The following is a 21058-nucleotide window of genomic DNA, read 5'->3' on the forward strand; positions in this document are numbered from 1 at the left end:
ATCCGGTAATTAAATTGGAAGTGCACAAGAGAGACAAAGATCGAAAGCAAAATGTTTTTAAAACCATTTGACTGTTTGTTGAGCACAAAAACTACGGTGTTTTCAAAATAAATACTGAAGAACGTAGACTAATAGCTTCAATAAAATCATGATACAGAAAATACGATTAGGGACGTATAGACCAGAGAAAAGCGTTGTAAGATAAAGAAAAAATATTCAATGAAGATAAATAACATCAGTAAAGAGCATCACAAAGGATTTTATCTACTGTTTATATATATATATATATATATATATATATATATATATATATATATATATATATATATATATATATATATATATATATATATATATATATATATATATATATATATATATATATATATATATATATATATATCCGTTATAATTTAAATGTTAGGTGATAATTTCAAGTGGAAAAACATGCAACGTTTGTCCAGAACTTCGAAGGCAATTATAATAAAAATAATGATCTGTAAGTTTCCTTTCACATGAACCAAAAATAAAGTTTTGTCCAGTAAATAATAAATCTGTAAAGAAGACTTAATAATAATTTCGAGGAAGCTGTAACAATCTGTATTTATGTAAATTCATGTTATTATCCTATAAAATACAATATTGCAAACGTACATTACGAAATTTTCTTCTAACCAGTTGTAGTTGATTCAATATTTTAGCCTAAATAGTATTTACTAGATTTGAATCTTATTATAAATTTATTGAAGATAAGCATCTCTCTCAAATAAACGTTAATAGAATAATAATATTATACTTACAACTTTCTAGTTCAAAGGAGCAGATTTGGCGATCAAATGGGAAGTACTTGAAATCCATTGGGCAATGCATCTTCATAGTTAAACTAATGAATATAAAACGAAATGTATCAAAAACTTCTTAAAAGCAGGCTGTGACGGAAAAATTATACTGGATTTAATGCTCAGAAATTTCTTATGACTTAACTACAGTTAAAACATGTGAAATAATCATATTATAAAGTGTTACACTTTTATATCCATTTATATTTAATCCATGATTTTAAGTATTGAGAAAAATAAGTAATTTTTTTGGTAGTAATATAATAAAATCTTTAATAGTTGACACTGCATTACTGTGAAAAAAAAATCACAATGAAACTTGGATTCCATAAACTTTTCTAGTAACAAATACTTTTCTGTAGCGTTGCTTAAGAAAAAACAGTCACTTTTCAAATGACAGCTTTTTCTTAAGTAACGTTAATAAAGAAGCAGCCGTACCGTTACTAGAAAAGTTTATGGAATTCCAATGTCTTAGAAATTTTCTAGTAAACGTGAAATTATTTTTTGCTTACAGTATTGCTGCACTTATCAAGAATAATCTAAAAGAAAAACATTGGAAATTCAAACACCATTTTATAATTCCAATTAAAAAAGGTTTTCAGCTCTTTATTTTATGCGTTTTTATCAAAATGACAAATGGTGTTTAAATTGTTGATTGCATTTTTACCTTTCAGATTATTCTTTATAAGTGTCGACCAATAATGCAGTGTCAATGACTGGTGGCATTACCTTAGCTGCTATTTTTGTTTACTTATTTAGCAGAATTTCGTTTTAAACTACATTATTTTAGTATCAGTAAAATTTTCACAGTGGGAAAGTGAAATAGACTGATGAGCTAAGACACAAAACGACAATATTGTTAAAGAGAATATTCTTTGACTAATAAAATAACATCCGGTGTTTAGATTCATTCAGAATACAACACTGTTATTCATGAACTCATGTCATGTCGCAACAATGCCATGACAGTATGTTTGCTTCTTTTCGGAATCTAAGTTCCTCCACGTATTGTTTTACATCTACATTGCAATGTTCGTGATCCTGAGAAAGAAAATTTTATCCTCCCACTTCTTTTGGGACATTGCTTGTTTCCTGTTTTTACTTTGTTCCTCAAATATTTCTTAAAACTTATATTTTTTGTTGAATACATGTGAGCTGTTTACTGTAGCAATGAGCTAAGCATTGTTATTTTTCCGGTTTCAGTGTAAAATTTGTAGTACAAAACTAAAAAACTAAGGTTGTCTCAAACTTTTAATCCTCAAGTGTGTCATTAGCCATCGAATGGTTTCAAGTTTAATTTAATGAAAATTTAACTGAATATATCTAGAAACCATGTTTGACAGAATATTATAACAAAAAAAAAACTAAATGAACGCCCATTTGCATATGTTCATTATGACCACATTGTAGTTCTGAATGTAAACGTTTTAGTAAAAGTAAAACTCCAAACATCAATCTTTAGTCGAAAATGATCAATCATTCTCATTGCTAGAGAACACAAAATTCTGTGGCGTTATAGTTAACAAAAATATTTTTCTTTTTTTTCCAAGCTTGTGATTGCTTGTGATTATCACGAGCAACTCTGATTTGAAAGTGATGGAATAAAAAAAAGCACAAACTATTTATCCGTTGCACAATTTTCAAATAATCCATCATTCTCAATTCTAGCCATCATTATGTTTTTTCTGATCATTGTAAAGCCTTAAATGCTAATATTATGTTTTACGATTGAAAACTCTTCTTCAGCATATACTTTTTAAGTTTAAATATCATTTTATTTTTAACATAAATTTCTATCCTTCATTCACAACATTGAAAACAAAATTCAACGAGTTGTTTGTTTTCCGTCGCATCAATCGCTATTTTGTTTTTTTATCCAATGGCCATCTTTAGAAATCGTTTTTTGAATGGGGTCCTTGTATTCTGTCGATAAGACGATTTTTCTAAAATCAAGGCTGTTTCGTGGAGATCAAAATAGACCTGTCAAATCCGGTAAACATAAATAAAGCACTTTTCATTAGTGCTCTGAAGAATCATTATTAGAAACTCATAAGTTATAGAAGTTCTCAACACTCCTGAATTCAAACCAGTGGTGCCAAACCTACGGCCTGCGAATCTAACCCATATGGCTCGCTGTTTTATTCAATGTTACAAATCGAAAATCCCGATTAGTGAGAATGTCACAAATTTTATGCCAAATATTTAGACGTTGGTTTCTGAGAAACATCCATTCAATAAAATAAGCATCAAGTAATTGATAATAACAATTATTGGTTCGTAAGTTTCATTCTTTGTCCCATGTTATTTAGAAAATAATGAAATATTTTGAAGGTGTATGTGTGTTTTGCTGCACGAGAATGATTTTGTGAGGTATGGCCTTCGGGCACCACTGATCTAAACAAACCTACTTTATCGTACACCAGCATGAAATTAAAAACATTAGCAATAATTTTAATACTATTACCACTCTCAAACTCTTTTACTTTAAATATTTTTAGTTTCATTCATCACCAACAAATAGCAACTATTCTGCCGTGAGCAGAAAAAGAGCAGTAACTGCATTTTTTTTTCATTTTTCATTTTATTTATTTATTTATTTTTATCATTATTTTTTCTTATTTTATTTATTTATTTTACTTTATTTATTCATTTATTTATTTATCTATTTAATATTATTATTTTATTATTATTTATTTATTTATTTATTTATTTATTTATTTTTGCATTTTTTGTGCGTAAGCTTTATTGTACAAGCTTGCTTATTTGGTTTCCGCTGAAAAAAAGCGAGAAAAACATCTAGTTCAGATATTTCTCCAATGTTAGTATATTTAAAGCAAGTTTCTCCAAATATCTCGAAAACTCATTTCTGCACACACTGCCGTTTACCTGCCCACGGCAGTATAGTTATACAAATACTATAATGAAATCACATGGTACAGCTACAATGAACAAATTTTATTTCAGAAAGAAACTTTAATGTTGTTTTCTTTCTTCTGTTTCGCTGAGTAACTTTCAAAAGTCTTCAACTTTATTTTTTAAATAGTTTTCATAAAGAATAGAGCAAAAAATTAAATTAACCTCCTTTAGTAAGTTTGTAGTTTCTTTATATTTTTCGCAAAGCAACACACTATAACAGCATTTTTTCAAACCAAGAACCCGGGGACGTTGGTCCACTTTCAGAAAACTGACAAGAAACGAAAACGTTTAGAAGAATAAGAAAAGCAATATCCTAGTATTAGAGACAACGAAATTGATGAAGACTCAAGTTTTGCTGATTCTTGAGAAAATGTTGATGGTTCTGACAGAAATTGGTGAATTTAATATTTAGTTTATTTTAATATGTTATATTGATAGTTAAAATTTATATTTTTTTTAATTAGAAAACAACATAAGTTTGTTACGAAACATTGGATATATTATCATTAAACTTGTAACAGAAGTTGTTTTCGTAATCTGGACCAATGCGCGATGGTTCACTTCACAAGATTATGTTAAAAAACTAATTAATAAAAAAGTAATGAATTGAACACTTTAAAAAAAATGGTATGATGAGTAATATTTACTGAAACTTAAAGTAGACATCAAATTGCTTCTTTATTATTTTTTTTATGAGAGATAAAAAATGAGAAGTAGAAAAGCGGACCAACGTGCCTAAACTCCGTCTGCAGTATGTCCGCTTTAACCAACACGACACCAGTTTTCGCAACCGTTTTCCTAGATACATACTTCCAGTTGCAAAAATAGTAAAAATAACAGGCAGAGTTAAAGATATTAAAATTTGAAATGAAAAAAAAGTTAGTTCAGAGGTACGACAGGTAACTTCAAAAATGTTCTCCAGTTTCTCACTTGCATGTTTAGGAAAATCATAAGCATAACAAATTAATTCAATCACAAAACAATTGACATTAGTAAGACCAATATCCAATGATATATGAAGCACAGCAGTTTATGCCTTATATCACATTACATTCGTGACCATTTACATCTTTTCTAAGGCTATATAACAGCCAGAAAAAACGATCTGTTTCGTTTCAAATTGTGCGAGCTTTTGTTGTGTTTTGAAGAGTAACATAAGATAACATTCCTTTTAATTTTTTCAATAGCAATGAAAAAGATAAATTGTTTCTGCTTTTTCTTTTTTTGGCTTCAACAATTGCCATTATCGGTGTTCTCCCGGTATTTCGATATCTTCCAATCTCATTTTCAGCGCAGTCCCTAGGGATTTTGGAGCTTGAATATCTCCTTGAATTTTGGACTTAAATAGTTTAAGTTATTTGTGTTGGTATTGCTTTTTAAGCTTGAGTTTTCTAAACACAAATGTGAGGATCTGGCTAATACCCTTTCTAACTCATTATTTTCTAGCTTTAAACTTTTAATATCTTATCATTGCTTTTAATATCTTATTTTGAGCATTTTTTCAAGTAGTAGTATGCACCTAGGACAACCAGTTGCGAAAAAAAGGTCATACCAGTTAAACGTGGACACTCTATACACTGAAATTTTTCTCGCATTATATATTTGTCAACTGCAAATGCATGTATGACATAGCATAATGAAATTTTCACTCCACATGAAAATTAACAAACAAGATTTACCGTGTATTGAAGGATACTTTTCCATTTGAAAATATTCTAATAAATTTGTTAGATCTTTGAATCTGGTGGAATTTTCCTTCCCTTTCATTGAAAAATAAGTCCGGAGTCCAAACTTTTGTTACACTGGTCAATGGAATGCTCTGAACAATTCCTTCAGGATCAGGATATCGAAGCCTAGGATCAACCCATACTTCTCTTAAATACATTTGTATCCAATAATCCTGTACAAAATATACAACACTTTAACGTTCAAAAACAGCATTTAAATCTCAATGTTTCTTGGAATTAAATCTATAAATAAGTTATAAACCATAGAATTTACTTTTTCTTTCAAATAAAAATGCGTCTAAGTAAGTAGAAAGAAATTAATGTACATATTTAACTAGTTGTAAATCAAACAGAGGTTGATGCAAAGACTTCAGAATTAAAGACAATTAGCAATAAATTACGGCTTTAACAGAGCATACTATAGTTTAAATTATGTCTGATGTTTGGAAAAAAAAGTTGCCTGTAGTGACACTACGGCAGTGTCACTCGAAATGTCCCACTTCCAAATAATATGCGATTTTTTGAACCAATTTCTTGAAAAAGTTTAGCAGATTTACATGATGATTTAAATTTAGCATTTTTAAATCATCATGTAAATCTGCTTGGAAATTTATGAGTTCAAAAACGAATCTAAATTTCTCGTAAGCGTTACACGACTGTAATACGCTATTGTAGAAAGTCATAGATCCATGCCTTGCATTTTTATGCTCTCTTCTTCGCTCTTTGGCAACTAAGATAGCTTCCCACGTTCAAAACTCCTATCACACAACAGATAAATATAGTAAAAACAAATGAAAAAATGAAACACTTCATATTTAACTAACATCACTTGTTTACTTACGCAAAGTCATCGTTTAACGTAACCATAAATGGAGAATAAAATTAGCTTGCTTCTTAACTTTAATTTACGTTTGAATTAATTTCGTGTCTGGGATGCTACTTCCAACAATCTTGAAATTAATTTTGAGAGGAAAAATCTCACACAGAGATAAAATAAGAAACAGAGATAAACTTTTAGTTTGGGGTCAATGTTTTCATGTTGATATTCATCCAAAATCTTTATTGGACTGTGGTAAAAAATATATGTAACAATCTGCACAGTCACTTTACATCGATCATGCGTAAGTTTACAAACTACTGATGAAGTAGAAGATGAGATTACATTTCATTATTTGCAAAATTTTAAAAGTGCAAACCATTTTTCTTTTTAATAATGCTTCTCACACACAGTACCAAAAAGTCTTGATTTTCCAAAAGTACAAAAGATTGATGAAAGTACTAGAAAGTAGTGAAAACGAGAACTCAAAATAAACATCTGATCTATTTGCAATACAATAATGAATCAATGACAATTCAGTAAGATGTATACGATATCTAATAAACGTGGAAAATATCCTAAAAACCTACATTTCAGCACTTAACCGCTTAAAAGGAATTGTTTTGAATCAAAGGCGAAAAACGTTGATACGAATTCCTTCTGGCGTTTTTCCCATCATTGTTTTCCTCTGCAAGGTAATTTAATAAACGCAACCTTTCCCGTATAATCTGAGCACACCTAATTTGTACAGGTTATATTTAGTGACTTAGAGCATAAAAATATTTCCCCATAAAAGAATCGACTGAGTAAGTAGACAACAGGTCCTGGTGATGCAAGAACGAAGAAACGGTTTATAGTGAACACATTTCATAATTTTTATAAACTCTCTGTTATGAAATTCTCGCTGCATCCTATATTACTGCTGGTATGCTGTTTTTTGCTTTATATGGATCATTATCAGATAAATGGGCAATTTCATGTCATTTGGTTGAAAAATATTTTAATTAAAGAAGTCACCTATAAATGTCTAAAGTTTTTATCAGCATTTCTGTAAATACTCTATATTGTACACTAGTCTATACGAGAAATTAAATTAAATATCAATTAAAATAAAATAATAAAAAGTTAGAAATGCCATTATGATGGCTTTTTCTCAAACTATAAAATTCAATATTTTAAGAGTTATTGAAAGAAACGAAAAGCTTTTAAATCAAAGACGACAATCGATTACACATACTTCGTTTCTGTATTTTAATTAAAGCATTTGGAAATGTATGCATAGGAAAAAGAAAAAGTTATGCCTATATGTAGTTGTCAAGTATTCTTTTTTGTTTCCCTATTAAATAATGCATTCACATTTATATATCTAAATAGTAGCAAAATAGGGCGATTTGCTCTCACAAAGCAGATCGATTAACTTTAGTTTAACTAAGTAAAAACTATTTCACTTTGTTATTTTTATTTTAAAATGTTAACGCATTTGTTACACGTCTTTACCAAGTTCAATATTATCTAAACATCGGTTTAATAAACATAAATTTACCAAAGATTTATGAGAAGCTTTGACACTGGACTACGAATAAATATTAGTATACTAATCCTAAAAAGCTGTGAGTTAGCTCTAAATACGTTTTTACATTAAACATATCACTACAGTGACAGTCAATACCATACAATTCTGCAAAAAAGATATTAATGTCTGGGCACATGATGATAGGTAGTAGACTTTTTTTTAAATTTATAGCTTTTATTGAGTTTGAACTATTCATCAGTTAGTCGCTTTCATGCTTCTTATTCTCCATACCATGTTCGTAAATATTATTATTTTATTACACAGGGTGGCTGTAATTAAAGTTTTGCTCACACCCTTCTAGTGACCGTTCTACCCATTGGATTTCGATGAAACTAAGAATATAGATTATATAGGCCATGAGGAACAGGGTTATGCAATCAAAAAAAAAGTTCAAAAATCGGAGATAGGGAGCGCTCTACACACCGATAAGGACATTATCAGGGGTGATTGCGTTCCGGATTTTTTACGTTTAACTCAGGACTGCCAGAAATGGGGTCTATGGTGGAAGCATACGGACAGTGACTGAATTAAAGGACAGCATAAGGCGTCATGTTAATGCTATTGATAGAGAAACCCTTCGTGCTACTGTGGCTCATGCTATAACACGTTTTGACCATGTGATTGAAGCAGATGGATTGCACATAAAACAAATTCTATAAATAAAATCGATTTTATGACATAGTCTCTGTCTTATTTGATTCATGCGTCCTTTTCTAACCTGGTGGTAGATTTTTGAACTATTTTTTATTGCATAATCCTACTCCCCATGGCCTATATAATCTGTATTCCTAGTTTCATCGAAATCTGATGTGTAGAGTGGTCATTAGAGGGGTCTGAACAGGGTAACTTTAATCATAACCACCCTGTATATTATTACCATATCTCCCCAATATACTTTGTTAATTATTTAAAGGTGAACGATCTCTACTGGCACTTTTTCCATTAATTTAAAATAGGTTTTAAAAATTAAATTGGCATTGGTATAACAAAATTAGGAATTAAAACAAAAAAATATTATTTGAACAAAAATTACCCGTGTACCTGAGAATAACCTACATTATATATATACAGTAAAACCCCTCATAACGGACGAGCCTTAAATGTGGACTTCCCTCTTATAGGGACAATTTTTAATCTCACGATTCCAAGGCAAATAACATTCTCAAACTCCTGTCCGGCGAACACTCCTCTATAGCGGACAAAAAAATGTGTCCCGTTGTTGTCCGCATTAGAGGGTTTTTACTGTATATATATGTACATACTTTGTCAAGGTTCGGCATATTAGCCTCTTGTAGTAATTGGAGAGGGCGCTGTGTAAATTGTGGTGAGGATACGGTTGCGGAAGTGCTATCGGTCAAAAGCAGTATAGCAGTATCCGTGTCATTTGCAGTAGGACTTATACCACTATTGATAGATATGTACCACCTTCGCCACCACATCTCTACTAAAACTCACATAGCTTCGTGCTCAAACACGGGAAGTTGATATGTGTTACTACTTTATTCATATGGTTTTAAAACATTTGAAAATTAACATTTTTTTTTAACATCGGGAAACATCATATATTTAAATAAGTAAAGATAAGATAGAATAATAGTTATTTGGCCTGCTAAAATTTAGCTTCAGTTTTTGTCACTTTAAAACTCTCATTATCTTAGATAGAATAACGAGTAACATTTGCGTTTTATGTTAAAGACTTCAAAATACCAGTACGAACGAGAAATCGATATGAGGTGAAATTAGGCACAATTTGTGATGAGTTTTTAATGGACGATAACAGTACTTCGCACAAGGCAATCATCATTAATAAATATCATTGACAAAAGAAATTATCGGATTAAATTTTATTCCTTGATTCACGAGAGTTTACACTCATCGAAATGTTTATTTTTTCCTTCGTAAAAATGCGAAGGTAAGGCATACAAACATTCAGCAATCTCCAAAAAAAAGCATGACTGATGAGTTAAAATTACTAATTTGAAGTTCACAAATTATTATAAAGACATTAAAAGATTCAGAACCAGTAAATAGGAAGGTAACATAGACATCGCCCTCAGGTTAACTCAATTTTCTGAACCTCTTAATTATTTAGGCATCTAAAACTATTTTTCTTTCGTGCAACTACATCTCACCTAACGTTCGGCTGCTTCTGGATCCTCTGAATTAGTCAATTCCGTTTTTATTTGCTCAATTTCGAAAAAAGGTCCGACCACCCGAGTAACAGACACCGACAATTCTGATGATACCCAGTAACAGATAGAATGAGGAAAGGATGAGTAATGAACATAATTCCCCTTTTCTCTTCAATATATGCAAAAGTTCTTTATTTTTAGATCTAAAGACTTATTGAATTCAAAGAAACATGAAGCACCGGCAAACCTCTTGGTGGCTGTTCATAATCTTTTACCGCTGCCTCGTAAATACCGATTAGCTCATAAAGTTCACTCTGATAACACTAGATTGTTGCGCCGTATTTAATAAGTCGCAGCAACATCACTTTTACCCTCCTAAAATTCTTATTATTTAAATTCAAACTTACGACTGTCTGTTACTAGACCCTTGTCTGTTACTGGTGCCATTTCCCTACTTTTGCGAAAGAAAAAAAAACATCTTTTATCTTTTCTAAAATTAAAATTGTGTAGTTTAAATTCGAAGCAAGTAACGTTAACTTTATTTATAAAAGCTCTATTTTAGCTATACATAATTGAAAAATGCAAGTTTTATCTTACCATTTTCAAGTCATTTACGTCAAAGATGTCTGATATAAATAAGTTCACTTTGATCTGTGTAGGTAAATCTGCAACAAAAAACACAATAATGATACTTCAAAATGCTTAGTTAAGTAAAACTATAAGGATTGCCCAAATGAAAAGTGGACAAGTTGAATAAAAATAATCCTTTTAATGTAAATCAGAAGAAATTGTCATGGGCGTTGAAGCACAGGTCCCAAAGTTGCAGCAGCAGGTCGATGCCTTTGCTGTAGAAAGATCGGGGCTGATTCCTGAGGAAGTCCTGCATAGCTTCCTTCACTTCATCGTTGGAAACGTTTCCCCTGTAATGCTCTCTTAAGTGACCCAAAGATGTGGAAGTCACAGGTTGACAAGTTCGGACTATACGGGGGGGGGGGGGGGGCTCCAAAACTTCCCAACGGAAAATTTGTCGAGGGTTGTCTGGGCTTCCTGGGATGATCTATGTGGTTGACAGTGTGAACCGTTCCTTTACTCAGGTTGAGTTCGTCACTGATTTCATGGGTCTAATCCTTCGATTAGTTCGGATCATTTCATTAACGAAGGCAATAGAATCATTGGTAGTTGCGGTGTTTGCTTGGCCCGGTCTCGGCAGATCTGATATTAATTGCCGCCCTTAACTGTACTACTGCACTTTCCGATCTGGACGCATCCATGGATAGCACGACTTTCCTTTTGTACAATTTCCTGTACTACAAGCAGGTTTAACCGCTGAACAGCATTTGAGATGCATACCTCATACCAACCTTTATATACTTGTGTAGTGACGCTCTAATTGAATCATTCATTATGATTTTATTGCACTTGTCCACTTTTCATTTGGGCAACCCTTATATTTGCAAATTGAATTACCTGCACTTCCGATGGAATGCGGACGTATACTAGAGTCATAATTTCTCAGGATTTTATCCAAATGACTTTTTCGCAGCTGCACCAAGTTCCCAGTAGTGCTGAAAAACAGAGCGACAAATCTCAAAATCATGATTTACAGTGATAAAATGAAGAAATATTTTATAAAACGAAGGAATATTTAATAAAGTAAATAAATGATCAAAGCTTATGCAGCTTACATTTGCGCAAATGCCCAGAATATAAAAACTTGATAATACTTCATTATTGTTTCACCAGGCAACTGTTGAGTAAATGTTATCTGTAAAAGCAAAAAAAAGTATACAAATTTATTTTATGTATGTAGTTAATGCATTTCTATTTGAAACAGTCAGAAGCAAACTGATTTAAGTGGACGTTTTAAAGTTTTGAATAAAGCGCATTTAATATTCAGATCCTAGGTAGGCTTTCATTGAAATTTTTCTCTGAATTATAATGTATTGCAACACGTGCAAGGGTTACTAGTAGAGGAATGTGGGGCAAAGTGACATAGTTAAGATAAATTACTTTTTTGCAAAATGAATAAAAACTGGAAAATCATTTTGGGAGTTACAGTACATAAAGAAAGAACAACGTATTTTTAATAAAGCTTGCTTTGAAGAATTATTTTTTATTTTTAGCAGTGAATTCGTACCTTAAAAAAAATGTATCTTTTGAATTTGATTACTATTTTTTTTCATTTCACGAATCTATAAATAAATGAATAAATAATGAGACCATAAACGGTTAAACAAATAAATTCATTCGTTCATTCCCGAGAAAAAATGAATGAATCAATCAATAAGTGATTTAATAAATGAAGAAAATAAATTAATTACTTAATGAATACATCAGTATTTCAGAAAATGAATGAATAAGTAAACGAAATGAGCTTTTACACCTTGCTTCATCCACTTTGCCCCGTGTGCACTTGAAAAATTGTATTAAACATTTAAAATCAAAACAGGCATAATAAAACTAAATTGGTACCGCACTAAATATCAGTACATCTCAATGAATACTTAAAATGTTAATTACGAAAACTTTATCATTTATAATAAAAAAAATTGATAAACCACTAAATATTACAATATGTGTATCAAATTTTGAAAATGACTTACATTATTCTTTTCCTTGAAATTTAGAGATATTTATTTTTTGACAGAAATCAACTACATGTTTAAGAAATTAGTTAAAAGAGTGTTAGATTGGTGGTGTGCAAACTGAAAATATTTTACCCTTTCACTTTGCCCCGCTATTTTACTTTGTTCCACATACCCTATCATTTCTACTGGTTATCTCCAAAATTTTAAATTTTGGATTAACATCTCTTTTCTTCTCAATGCCTCATTTGCGTTTATACCCGTAATTCTAAATCAATGAATTTGAATGAAGAACTTTCAATGCGTTGATTTCTTTTATTCTTTTCCTTGTACTTTTATTTAAGAAGCAATGCAAATCAATGTATTTATTTTTTATTGAAAACGCATGCGTAGGCAACGTGAAATGATTTAATATTTTTCTCACTTTTTCAGTTTGTGAATTCATTAGGAAATATTTAAGAGGAAATAGTTACTCACGCGAATGCACTCAACCATAAAAATATATAGGGATAGCATTAAGAATTTAAAATAAAGCGCTGTAATAATAATGAAAATAAAAACAAAAAATTTAAGTGAGATAAGTAATTAAATGCTAATGCTACTTGAATAAATTTATAAATTTAATAACATTTTTCGACGCCACAAAAGATATTCACTTTAACAGTTTAACATTTATTACATTTATGAATTTCAGTTTCCGGATTTTATTCACAAGCCAATTCTAAAAGGTTAATTAAAACAATGTACGTAAAAGTAAAAATTTACACACATCTTCGACAATTGTAGCAGTTATTTTCCCTATATAAATGACTCAAACTTAAGAAGATTCAACAAGCTCTTTTAAATCATTTTGAATCTAAATTACATTATATAAATGTAAAACTTAACAGTAATTCAATGGAAATTTATTACATTATCTACTATTATTCACACCATTTAATCTGCAAGACTTTAATATTATATCAAAATCAAACAATCATTTGCTGCTATTAAAGAAAAATCGTGAATTGTGCGTTTCTCCATTATATAGATAATGAAAAGCGTGACATTTCCTTCCGTTAAAGACATTTATTTCGATATTAGGATGTTTTTATGGCTTAAAAATCATATGCTAATATACGTATCCATCGACCCACAGATGTGAACAATTAATATTTATCTTAACGAAAAATAAGATTAAAACCCATCCCTTTAATCAATGGAAAAGCAAAAATAGTTGATAGAATTCATTCTTTAAGTTACATTCATATGTCTTTTGCAAGGTAAATGGTTTAAAATTTGAAAAAAAAAAGAAAAAAGAAAGGAAAAAAACAGAAAAAAGTCAAAACATGAAATCGGAAATAACTAAAGAAAAAACCCTTTAAAGTCAAAAATTTATAACTACAAACAATAATTGTTAATACTATACGTAAAAGTTATGTTTAAAAAAAATTCCTAACTTAAAATATTTTACTCGTACTGAGAGATAAATTTATTACTAAGTAGGTTTTACTAAATCACTTTTGTCCCAAAACTGGAAATTTGGGGGGGGGGGGGGGGGTAGAAACGTCATTTACTTGGTTTTATATGCTTCAATAACGGTTCAAAGCAATATTTTTCCGTTACAGAACTAATAAGCTGCGAAATTTTCCTGATTTTGTTTTGTATACTAAATTATGCCAATTGGTGTAATTCAGTGTACAAAACATTGTAATCGAGAAGATTGATGTTCCCGATTGGGAACATACAAGTTTGATAGCCTATAAAATTTAAATTTTTGCTGCACATTTTTTTACCATGTTTGTTCATCAACATGATCCCTATTTATTAATAATGTGAAATTTCATAAGCAATAGACACTTTTTAATTTTGTATAAAAAAGTTTAATAAATCTTCTTGGAAATCAACGAAAACGAATGTTTTTTTCCGATTTTTTGTGGGCAACAGTTACTATAAACGAGAAATTATTTTTCTTTCACAAAATCAAGTGCACTTTTGAAAGTTAGTAGAATATTACTTAAATCGTCACAAGCAAAACGTTCTTAAACTTTTTTTTTGTTTGTTCTTGTTTGGGAACATTGGCGTTTAAAAGGTTAAGATGATCATTTTGACTTTATTTCTACAACATAAACCCCATTACACAAAATCTAGAAACGTGAGTTGCTGGATCATTTAAAGCACTAAACTATCATGTGTAATATTAGATCATGTATCATGGAGTTACTAGAAACATCGCATAATCTTTGGAAATGTCTTACTCCCTTTGTTGTTCCTACATGAATAAAAGTGCTTATTTTCTTATTTTAACGGTCACTTGCATATTTATCAAAAACGGTTTGACTTCTAGAAATTAATTTACATAGAGTATATGCTTAGATTATTTGTATATGACTTTAAATAACACACATTTCAAACTGGTGTTATCAAGTGAAAACTCTGAGCATTATTTGCTAATTGGTAACATCAAAGTACGCTGGGTTGATCTGAGAGGATGGGGGTAATAACGAACGAATCGGGGTTAAATGGCATTAAATGCAGAATCGTGTCCAACATGTTACCTGTATAGAATAAGCATTAGAAAGACAAAAGAGGCACTTAGAGAAAAAATAGACACTTTTTAGAAAAAGAAATTCAACGACGGATTTCACGAAATTTGAAAAGATTTCTTTCTCTCTCTCATCAAGCATAAACAAAATATAAGTTAACTGAATAAAACATAAAATTGAGCCAAGTAGAAATAGATTTTCTTTTAAGGTTCTGATTATTTTACATACGTACAAAGAGCGTGATGAGCTAAACTTATCGATTACGTTTTAAACTATATTAAAGAAAAAAAATGAAAGCATAAAAGTATCAGACATAATTACAAACCGTCAAATGATGTAATTTTTACTTTTGTTCTGCGTTCTCAGCGATAAAAATCTCTTCAATGTTGACAATATTTTAAAATATATTATTTTCATTACATTTAGTTTCAATTGAATTTCATCCTTTAATACAATTTAATAATGTCATCAAAATATTGCCACTACATTTCTTGAGAAAATTAACTTATTTATTTATTTTGATTTGTTTTATTTTATTTGTCAGGAATGGTAGTCAAAATTGCTTTGAGCAATTAAAATGTAAATAAGGACGTTTTAGCATAAAAATGGTCGAATGATTTTCCCTTTTTTCAGTTTTAAGTCGCCAAAATATTTTCCATTAAAAGTCGAGCAAAATAATTATTTGTTTTGCGGAAATACAAAGAAAAAAATAATCTGCATTACACAGAAAAGTAAACTTAAAAAAGAGAGCATTTCACTAACAGTTAAAGAGAAATGAGTAAACTCGAAAATAATGCTCAGTAATAATTTATTCTTCTTCTTTGTTTGCGAAAAATGCACTTGGTTCTTTAATTATATAATTCTTAAATTATGTAATTTGAAAAGAGTGTTTTAAACCCGCTATTATAAAGGAGCAAAAATGGATAATTGGTTGTTAGGTTTTTTGCATCAAACAAATTTTCAAGTTGATATTTTTGCCGCTATTTTTAAACGGTGTTAATTCAAAACGGGCTATATTTTGCATGCTCTTGTTTCATGCATGCAATTAAGCTTTTTTTTTACAGTTTAACCAGAATTCCCTTTTTTTAATTGCAAATACAAATAATTGTAAATTAAAACTGTTCGAGTACTAGATTATTTACTACGATTTTGTTTTACTACTTATCATGTTTCAGAAAATATTATGTAAGGAAAAGGGGGTACACGTGAAGAATTTTTTTTTTTTTTTTTCATTTCTTTATTTTTCAAACAATGTTATCATTTTCTCAAAGAGAAAACTTCCCCATGATTGAATTGTCTTTTCAATGTGTCGTGGAATTTTTTGAGATTAAAACAATATATACTATTTCTTTACATTATTGTATTTTTAAAAAGAAGTGTTCAATTGTTCATATTTGCTCCTATAGAGGGGCATATGTGAACAAGATAAAAAAAAAATGCAGAACAAGCATCAAATTGCAACGAAAAACTCTTTAACATGAAACATATACATTATACGTATATGCCAATTACATATCTTAGATCTTGAACCTATACTACGCCAGTTTAAATTGTACAATAACACTACGTCATAAAGAAAATATTTTTTTCCAAAAATATAATTCTGCTCACTGTCAAATTTTAAAGTTTCGTAGCACTGGCCAGACAAAGAAAAATCTTATAAGACTACATAGTACAAGGAATAAATATATATATATATATATATATATATATATGTGTGTGTGTGTGTGTGTGTGTGTGTGCGTGTGCGTGTGTGTGTGTGTGTGTGCTCAAGAACAAAACAAAGAGATAAAGCGATAACAGGTAAATCGAGTTTTATATGTATGCCTCAGTTGCCAAATCGATTAACTCCACTTCTAAAAAAAATCATTTCTGCTTTAATAGTAACTTAATTTATCAATGCTTAGCATGTGAATTTATATTAGTTTTCGTTCAGTACATTTCTGACCATGTGGTGGCAGAAAATGTAACACGAGGTCCTATTTACTCCTATGGATAACATCATTTTCTTCATCTCTTTTCTCAACTTTTTGTTTTATGGAGTTAATCGATTTGGCAAGTGAGGCATCCATATATTTCTTATTTTTAATTGCGTTTATGTTGAAAATGTTTTCACCCCAATGCTTTAGAAAAAAAAAAACCAGCAGTAAGTGAAAAGTTTCGATAAAACATTTTTAATTTCTTGCTGCCTACTAGACAGTTTTCCTCAGTTATACCACTGTTCTAAGTACCATCAGTTTATTGTTGAAAAGTAAATTACGAGATTCAATTTGTTAAGCAAAGAAATTGCTCTGTCACAAACGCAATAGTTGTTTTTTAATTCACTCTAATCAGATGCAGCATGAAATAGCAACAAAGACTATTTTATTAATATTTTAGTAGTTAATTTCACTTCCTTTCTGGAGCTGCATTATGAAACCGGATAACCCTTACATTTTTTCGCTTTCTCTTCTTATGATATATAGAGACACGTCTGAACAAACAACATGACGATAAAAGTATAATCGAAATTGCTTATAATTAGAAAAATAACAGTTGAAGAAAAATAGTCATTTCGATTATTCCTGTTTTAACCTCGTATACGAAGATTTAATTATAATATCCATTGTAGCACATTGAACGGACACTGATATGTATTTATTCAACAGTTATTAGTCAGTAAAATTTTCTTTTATGCTGATGAGTAGAAAAATTGGATTTATACGATTTTCCCCGGCAGTTCTGGCTATTAATTTTACATTTTGAATAATAAATCATATAGTTGCTTAATAACAATAAATTTATTCCTTATATTAAAAGTCAAGGAAGGCAATTAAATGTAAATCCGACAGTTTGCTAGAAAAATAAATTATTTTTAATGCAAAAAGGAAATATTTGCAAATGCAACAAACAACGTTGACGTGAGTGAAATTTTTAAAGAAAAGTAAAATTTCTCAATTTAATCACTCTATGCTTCAGAAAAGTAAACTACCTTCCCCCATGAAATTGTTTTGCAAAGAAAATTTTCCTTTAGTGTCAGTCAAGTTTTAATCTGCATGTTATCGGGGAACTCTTGGAATTTATCCTTAATGAAGATATAATTGTGAACTAATTATATTTTATTATTATTTTAAGTACTACACAAAAAACAAAAACTGAGATACCGCAAAAGTTAAGTACCACAAAAAACAAGAAACAGAATCAAGCGTATTCACAGCTTGACTTGAAGCATAGCAATGTGGATATATTTCTACCAATAAGTTCTGACAGAATTTTGATTAGCGAGAGTGAATTTTTTTAGATGTAATTTAAGCTCATGTTATATTTCTGCAACATAAATTCGTGTTAAATAGATGTAGTATGAATCCACACATAATGGGTGTCTGCAATATGAGTTTAAAAAAATGATGCAATATAAATTAGCATAAAAAAGGGCCATTTGATCATTAAAGTTAATTATGTGCTAAGACTATTGCTTACTGATTATCTTGAAAGATACGTACACATTTTGTTTATTTTTTTTTCTAGCTTCGACATTCGGGACAATAAAGTTTTTAAACATTTTTTTATTTACTTGGTAGACAGAATACTGCGACAAGAAAGTATAGCAAAACAAAACGTCAAACAAAACTTCAAGTTTGTAGGTGAAAAATTAAGAGTTATGATGTGCCCAAAATAACAGACATACCCTGTGAAATAAATATTTCAGTTGAAAAACGATGAAGCACTATACAAACCTCATTGGAAATGTTCTCTAAATAATAAGAAAAACATAATATAAGCATTTGAGATGATAAGTAAAAGATTATATTTTTTAAAAAGTCAGAAAAAAACTCGCATCTGCGACGAGAATCAATGCTTGGACAAACGTGCCAATCCCAATCTCTCAATACTTATGATTAAAGTGAAAAAACAACGTAAATAAAGCAAAAATTTTGAGGAAAATACAGCATATAGCTATTTCAAGGCTACAATGGAGCCTCTTCATCAGCGCAAAAAGTTCACCAACACAACTGAAAGTCGCGAGAGAACTAACAACAACAAAGTGGACACCGGTATTTTTTACCAAAGATGGCCAACCAGTAGGAATTCAGTACACAAGACAGCAAATAACCAATCAGCGAACACTTTAATCATATTTTAGCACAAAGCTTATATAATATTTTTTCATTTAACTCTCAATACCTATTTGGGAGTTGTTTCAATCCTTAAACGAGAAATTATTTCATAGATAATAAAGAGCAGAATGTATAGAGTCAACAAGGACAAAAAAAAAACAAGTAATTTAATTAATCATTAAATGATGAGCAGCTGTTCAAAGTTCATATCCGGTATACTGGATACCAGGTCTGAAGGGGTAAGACTGAGGTAAGTAATAAAAAAAAGGAAAAAAAAAACAAAAAAAAAACATTTTTCTCCGAACGTTATTTGCTTTGATGTGAGAGAAAACTAGTGAAAGCTTATCAAGAAATGTTTATAAGCAATCATTTCACAGTTACTGGTATTTTGTACCACCTTTCATCAGACCGGAGCAATATCTACATTCCTGTCTTCTGCATCAACACCTCATTCTAAGTATCATCAAACTACTGCGCAGATAAGTCAACAGAGTAATGCCACTGGTTTTGTTGTGGATGTGATGAGTTCAAGCTTCCTGTCATATTTGGGTCGATGCAATTCGGATCTTGACCTTATGCTTCTTGAGAAAAGGGAATACAAATAGATTAGATTTATCTTACAACTATGTGTTGCGATGTCTCAATATTTAGGTGGGGTATAGCAATTGACTTAGTCCAAGTGTTAATGTTATCTGCTTCTAAAAAATAAATAAAATGTAAAAGATTGGTTCAATCACTGCTTGCGTATGCAAAAAGAGAACTTGAAGATCTGATAGATATTTTGGTTTTGAAGTGCTGTAAAATATATGAATAGAGGCAACCACAGCATGCTGCCGAATTTTATAATATTTAATTTTTTAAAGGGTGTAAATTCAGTAGAAAACTTTTTCATTTATTACTAGGATAGTCTGTCTAGTATGAGCAAATTAGTTTTATTTTTGTTTTGACACAACTATGCTTTGGGTATTTAATTTTAACTAAATGAATGATAAATAATTGAATTACTAAATGAATGAATGTAAATGAATTAATTAATAAATGAAAACGCAAGTGATTTATATTAAATGATTGAGTGAGTAACTGAAACAAACTATTTCACTTTGCCCCATTCACTTCGCCCCGCAAGTACTTGACTAATTGTAAAATTTATTAAAAATACAAATAAGCTTTATAATAACTAACTTAACAATTAATTGAATATTAGGAGGCCTGAATTAATATTTAAAATGTTAATAACAAGAATTATATCATTTTATAGCAACAAAAATAATTTTGACTAGCAACAAAATATTACAATATGAGTACCATTTTTTAAAAACTGCCTATATTACCAAGTTCTTTAATCTTTGGCGGTATTTTTTCTTGACTGGAATAGACTACATATGGTATTATATATTTAAAATAATACCAGATAGGTGGAGCATAAAGCATAGGAAATATTTCACCATTTCACTTTGCCCCGATATTTCACTTTGCCCCATGTTCCCCTAGTTACTTTCATTAAAAAAAACTTGGGCAATTTTTTTATGTATCATTTATATAGGTAAGGGTAATAGTTTATGAAATAATTAAATTTTAAAACCGGGACATTCTTTCAGGCTAACCTGTACTTGCTGCATAATAACGATTAATTGGTATGCAAATGATTATCATACTTTTCAAACTCATATTGAGTGAATTAATTATTCTAATTTGTTAACCCATGCAAAGAATCCGTTTGATTTTAAATGTATCAACGGCACTAAAACTGATAAAATAATTCCTGTTACTGATTTTTTTTTTTTTTTTTTTTTTTTTTTTTTGTGCCAATTTGCGAGTAACATGCCATAATGTTTTAACTTATAAAC

The 21058-nt window shown here is 30.0% G+C and overlaps 1 protein-coding gene across 1 annotated transcript in view; it reads right to left on the reverse strand.

The window, feature by feature from the left end:
• The window catches only part of LOC129231480 (glutamate-gated chloride channel-like), a 138391-nt gene that overhangs the window by 17754 nt on the left and 99579 nt on the right, over positions 1–21058 (reverse strand). Inside the window, exons 3-7 of the mRNA XM_054865809.1 lie at positions 11690–11769; positions 11472–11569; positions 10602–10669; positions 5435–5655; positions 801–883 (exon numbers count right to left, since the gene is read on the reverse strand). Coding sequence (XP_054721784.1) covers positions 801–883; positions 5435–5655; positions 10602–10669; positions 11472–11569; positions 11690–11733 — 514 coding nt within the window. The 5' untranslated portion in view covers positions 11734–11769. The remainder of the gene's footprint in view (positions 1–800; positions 884–5434; positions 5656–10601; positions 10670–11471; positions 11570–11689; positions 11770–21058) is intronic.

This window comes from Uloborus diversus, chromosome 10 (assembly GCF_026930045.1).
Source record: "Uloborus diversus isolate 005 chromosome 10, Udiv.v.3.1, whole genome shotgun sequence".
In the NCBI taxonomy this organism is placed as follows: Eukaryota; Metazoa; Arthropoda; class Arachnida; order Araneae; family Uloboridae; genus Uloborus; species Uloborus diversus.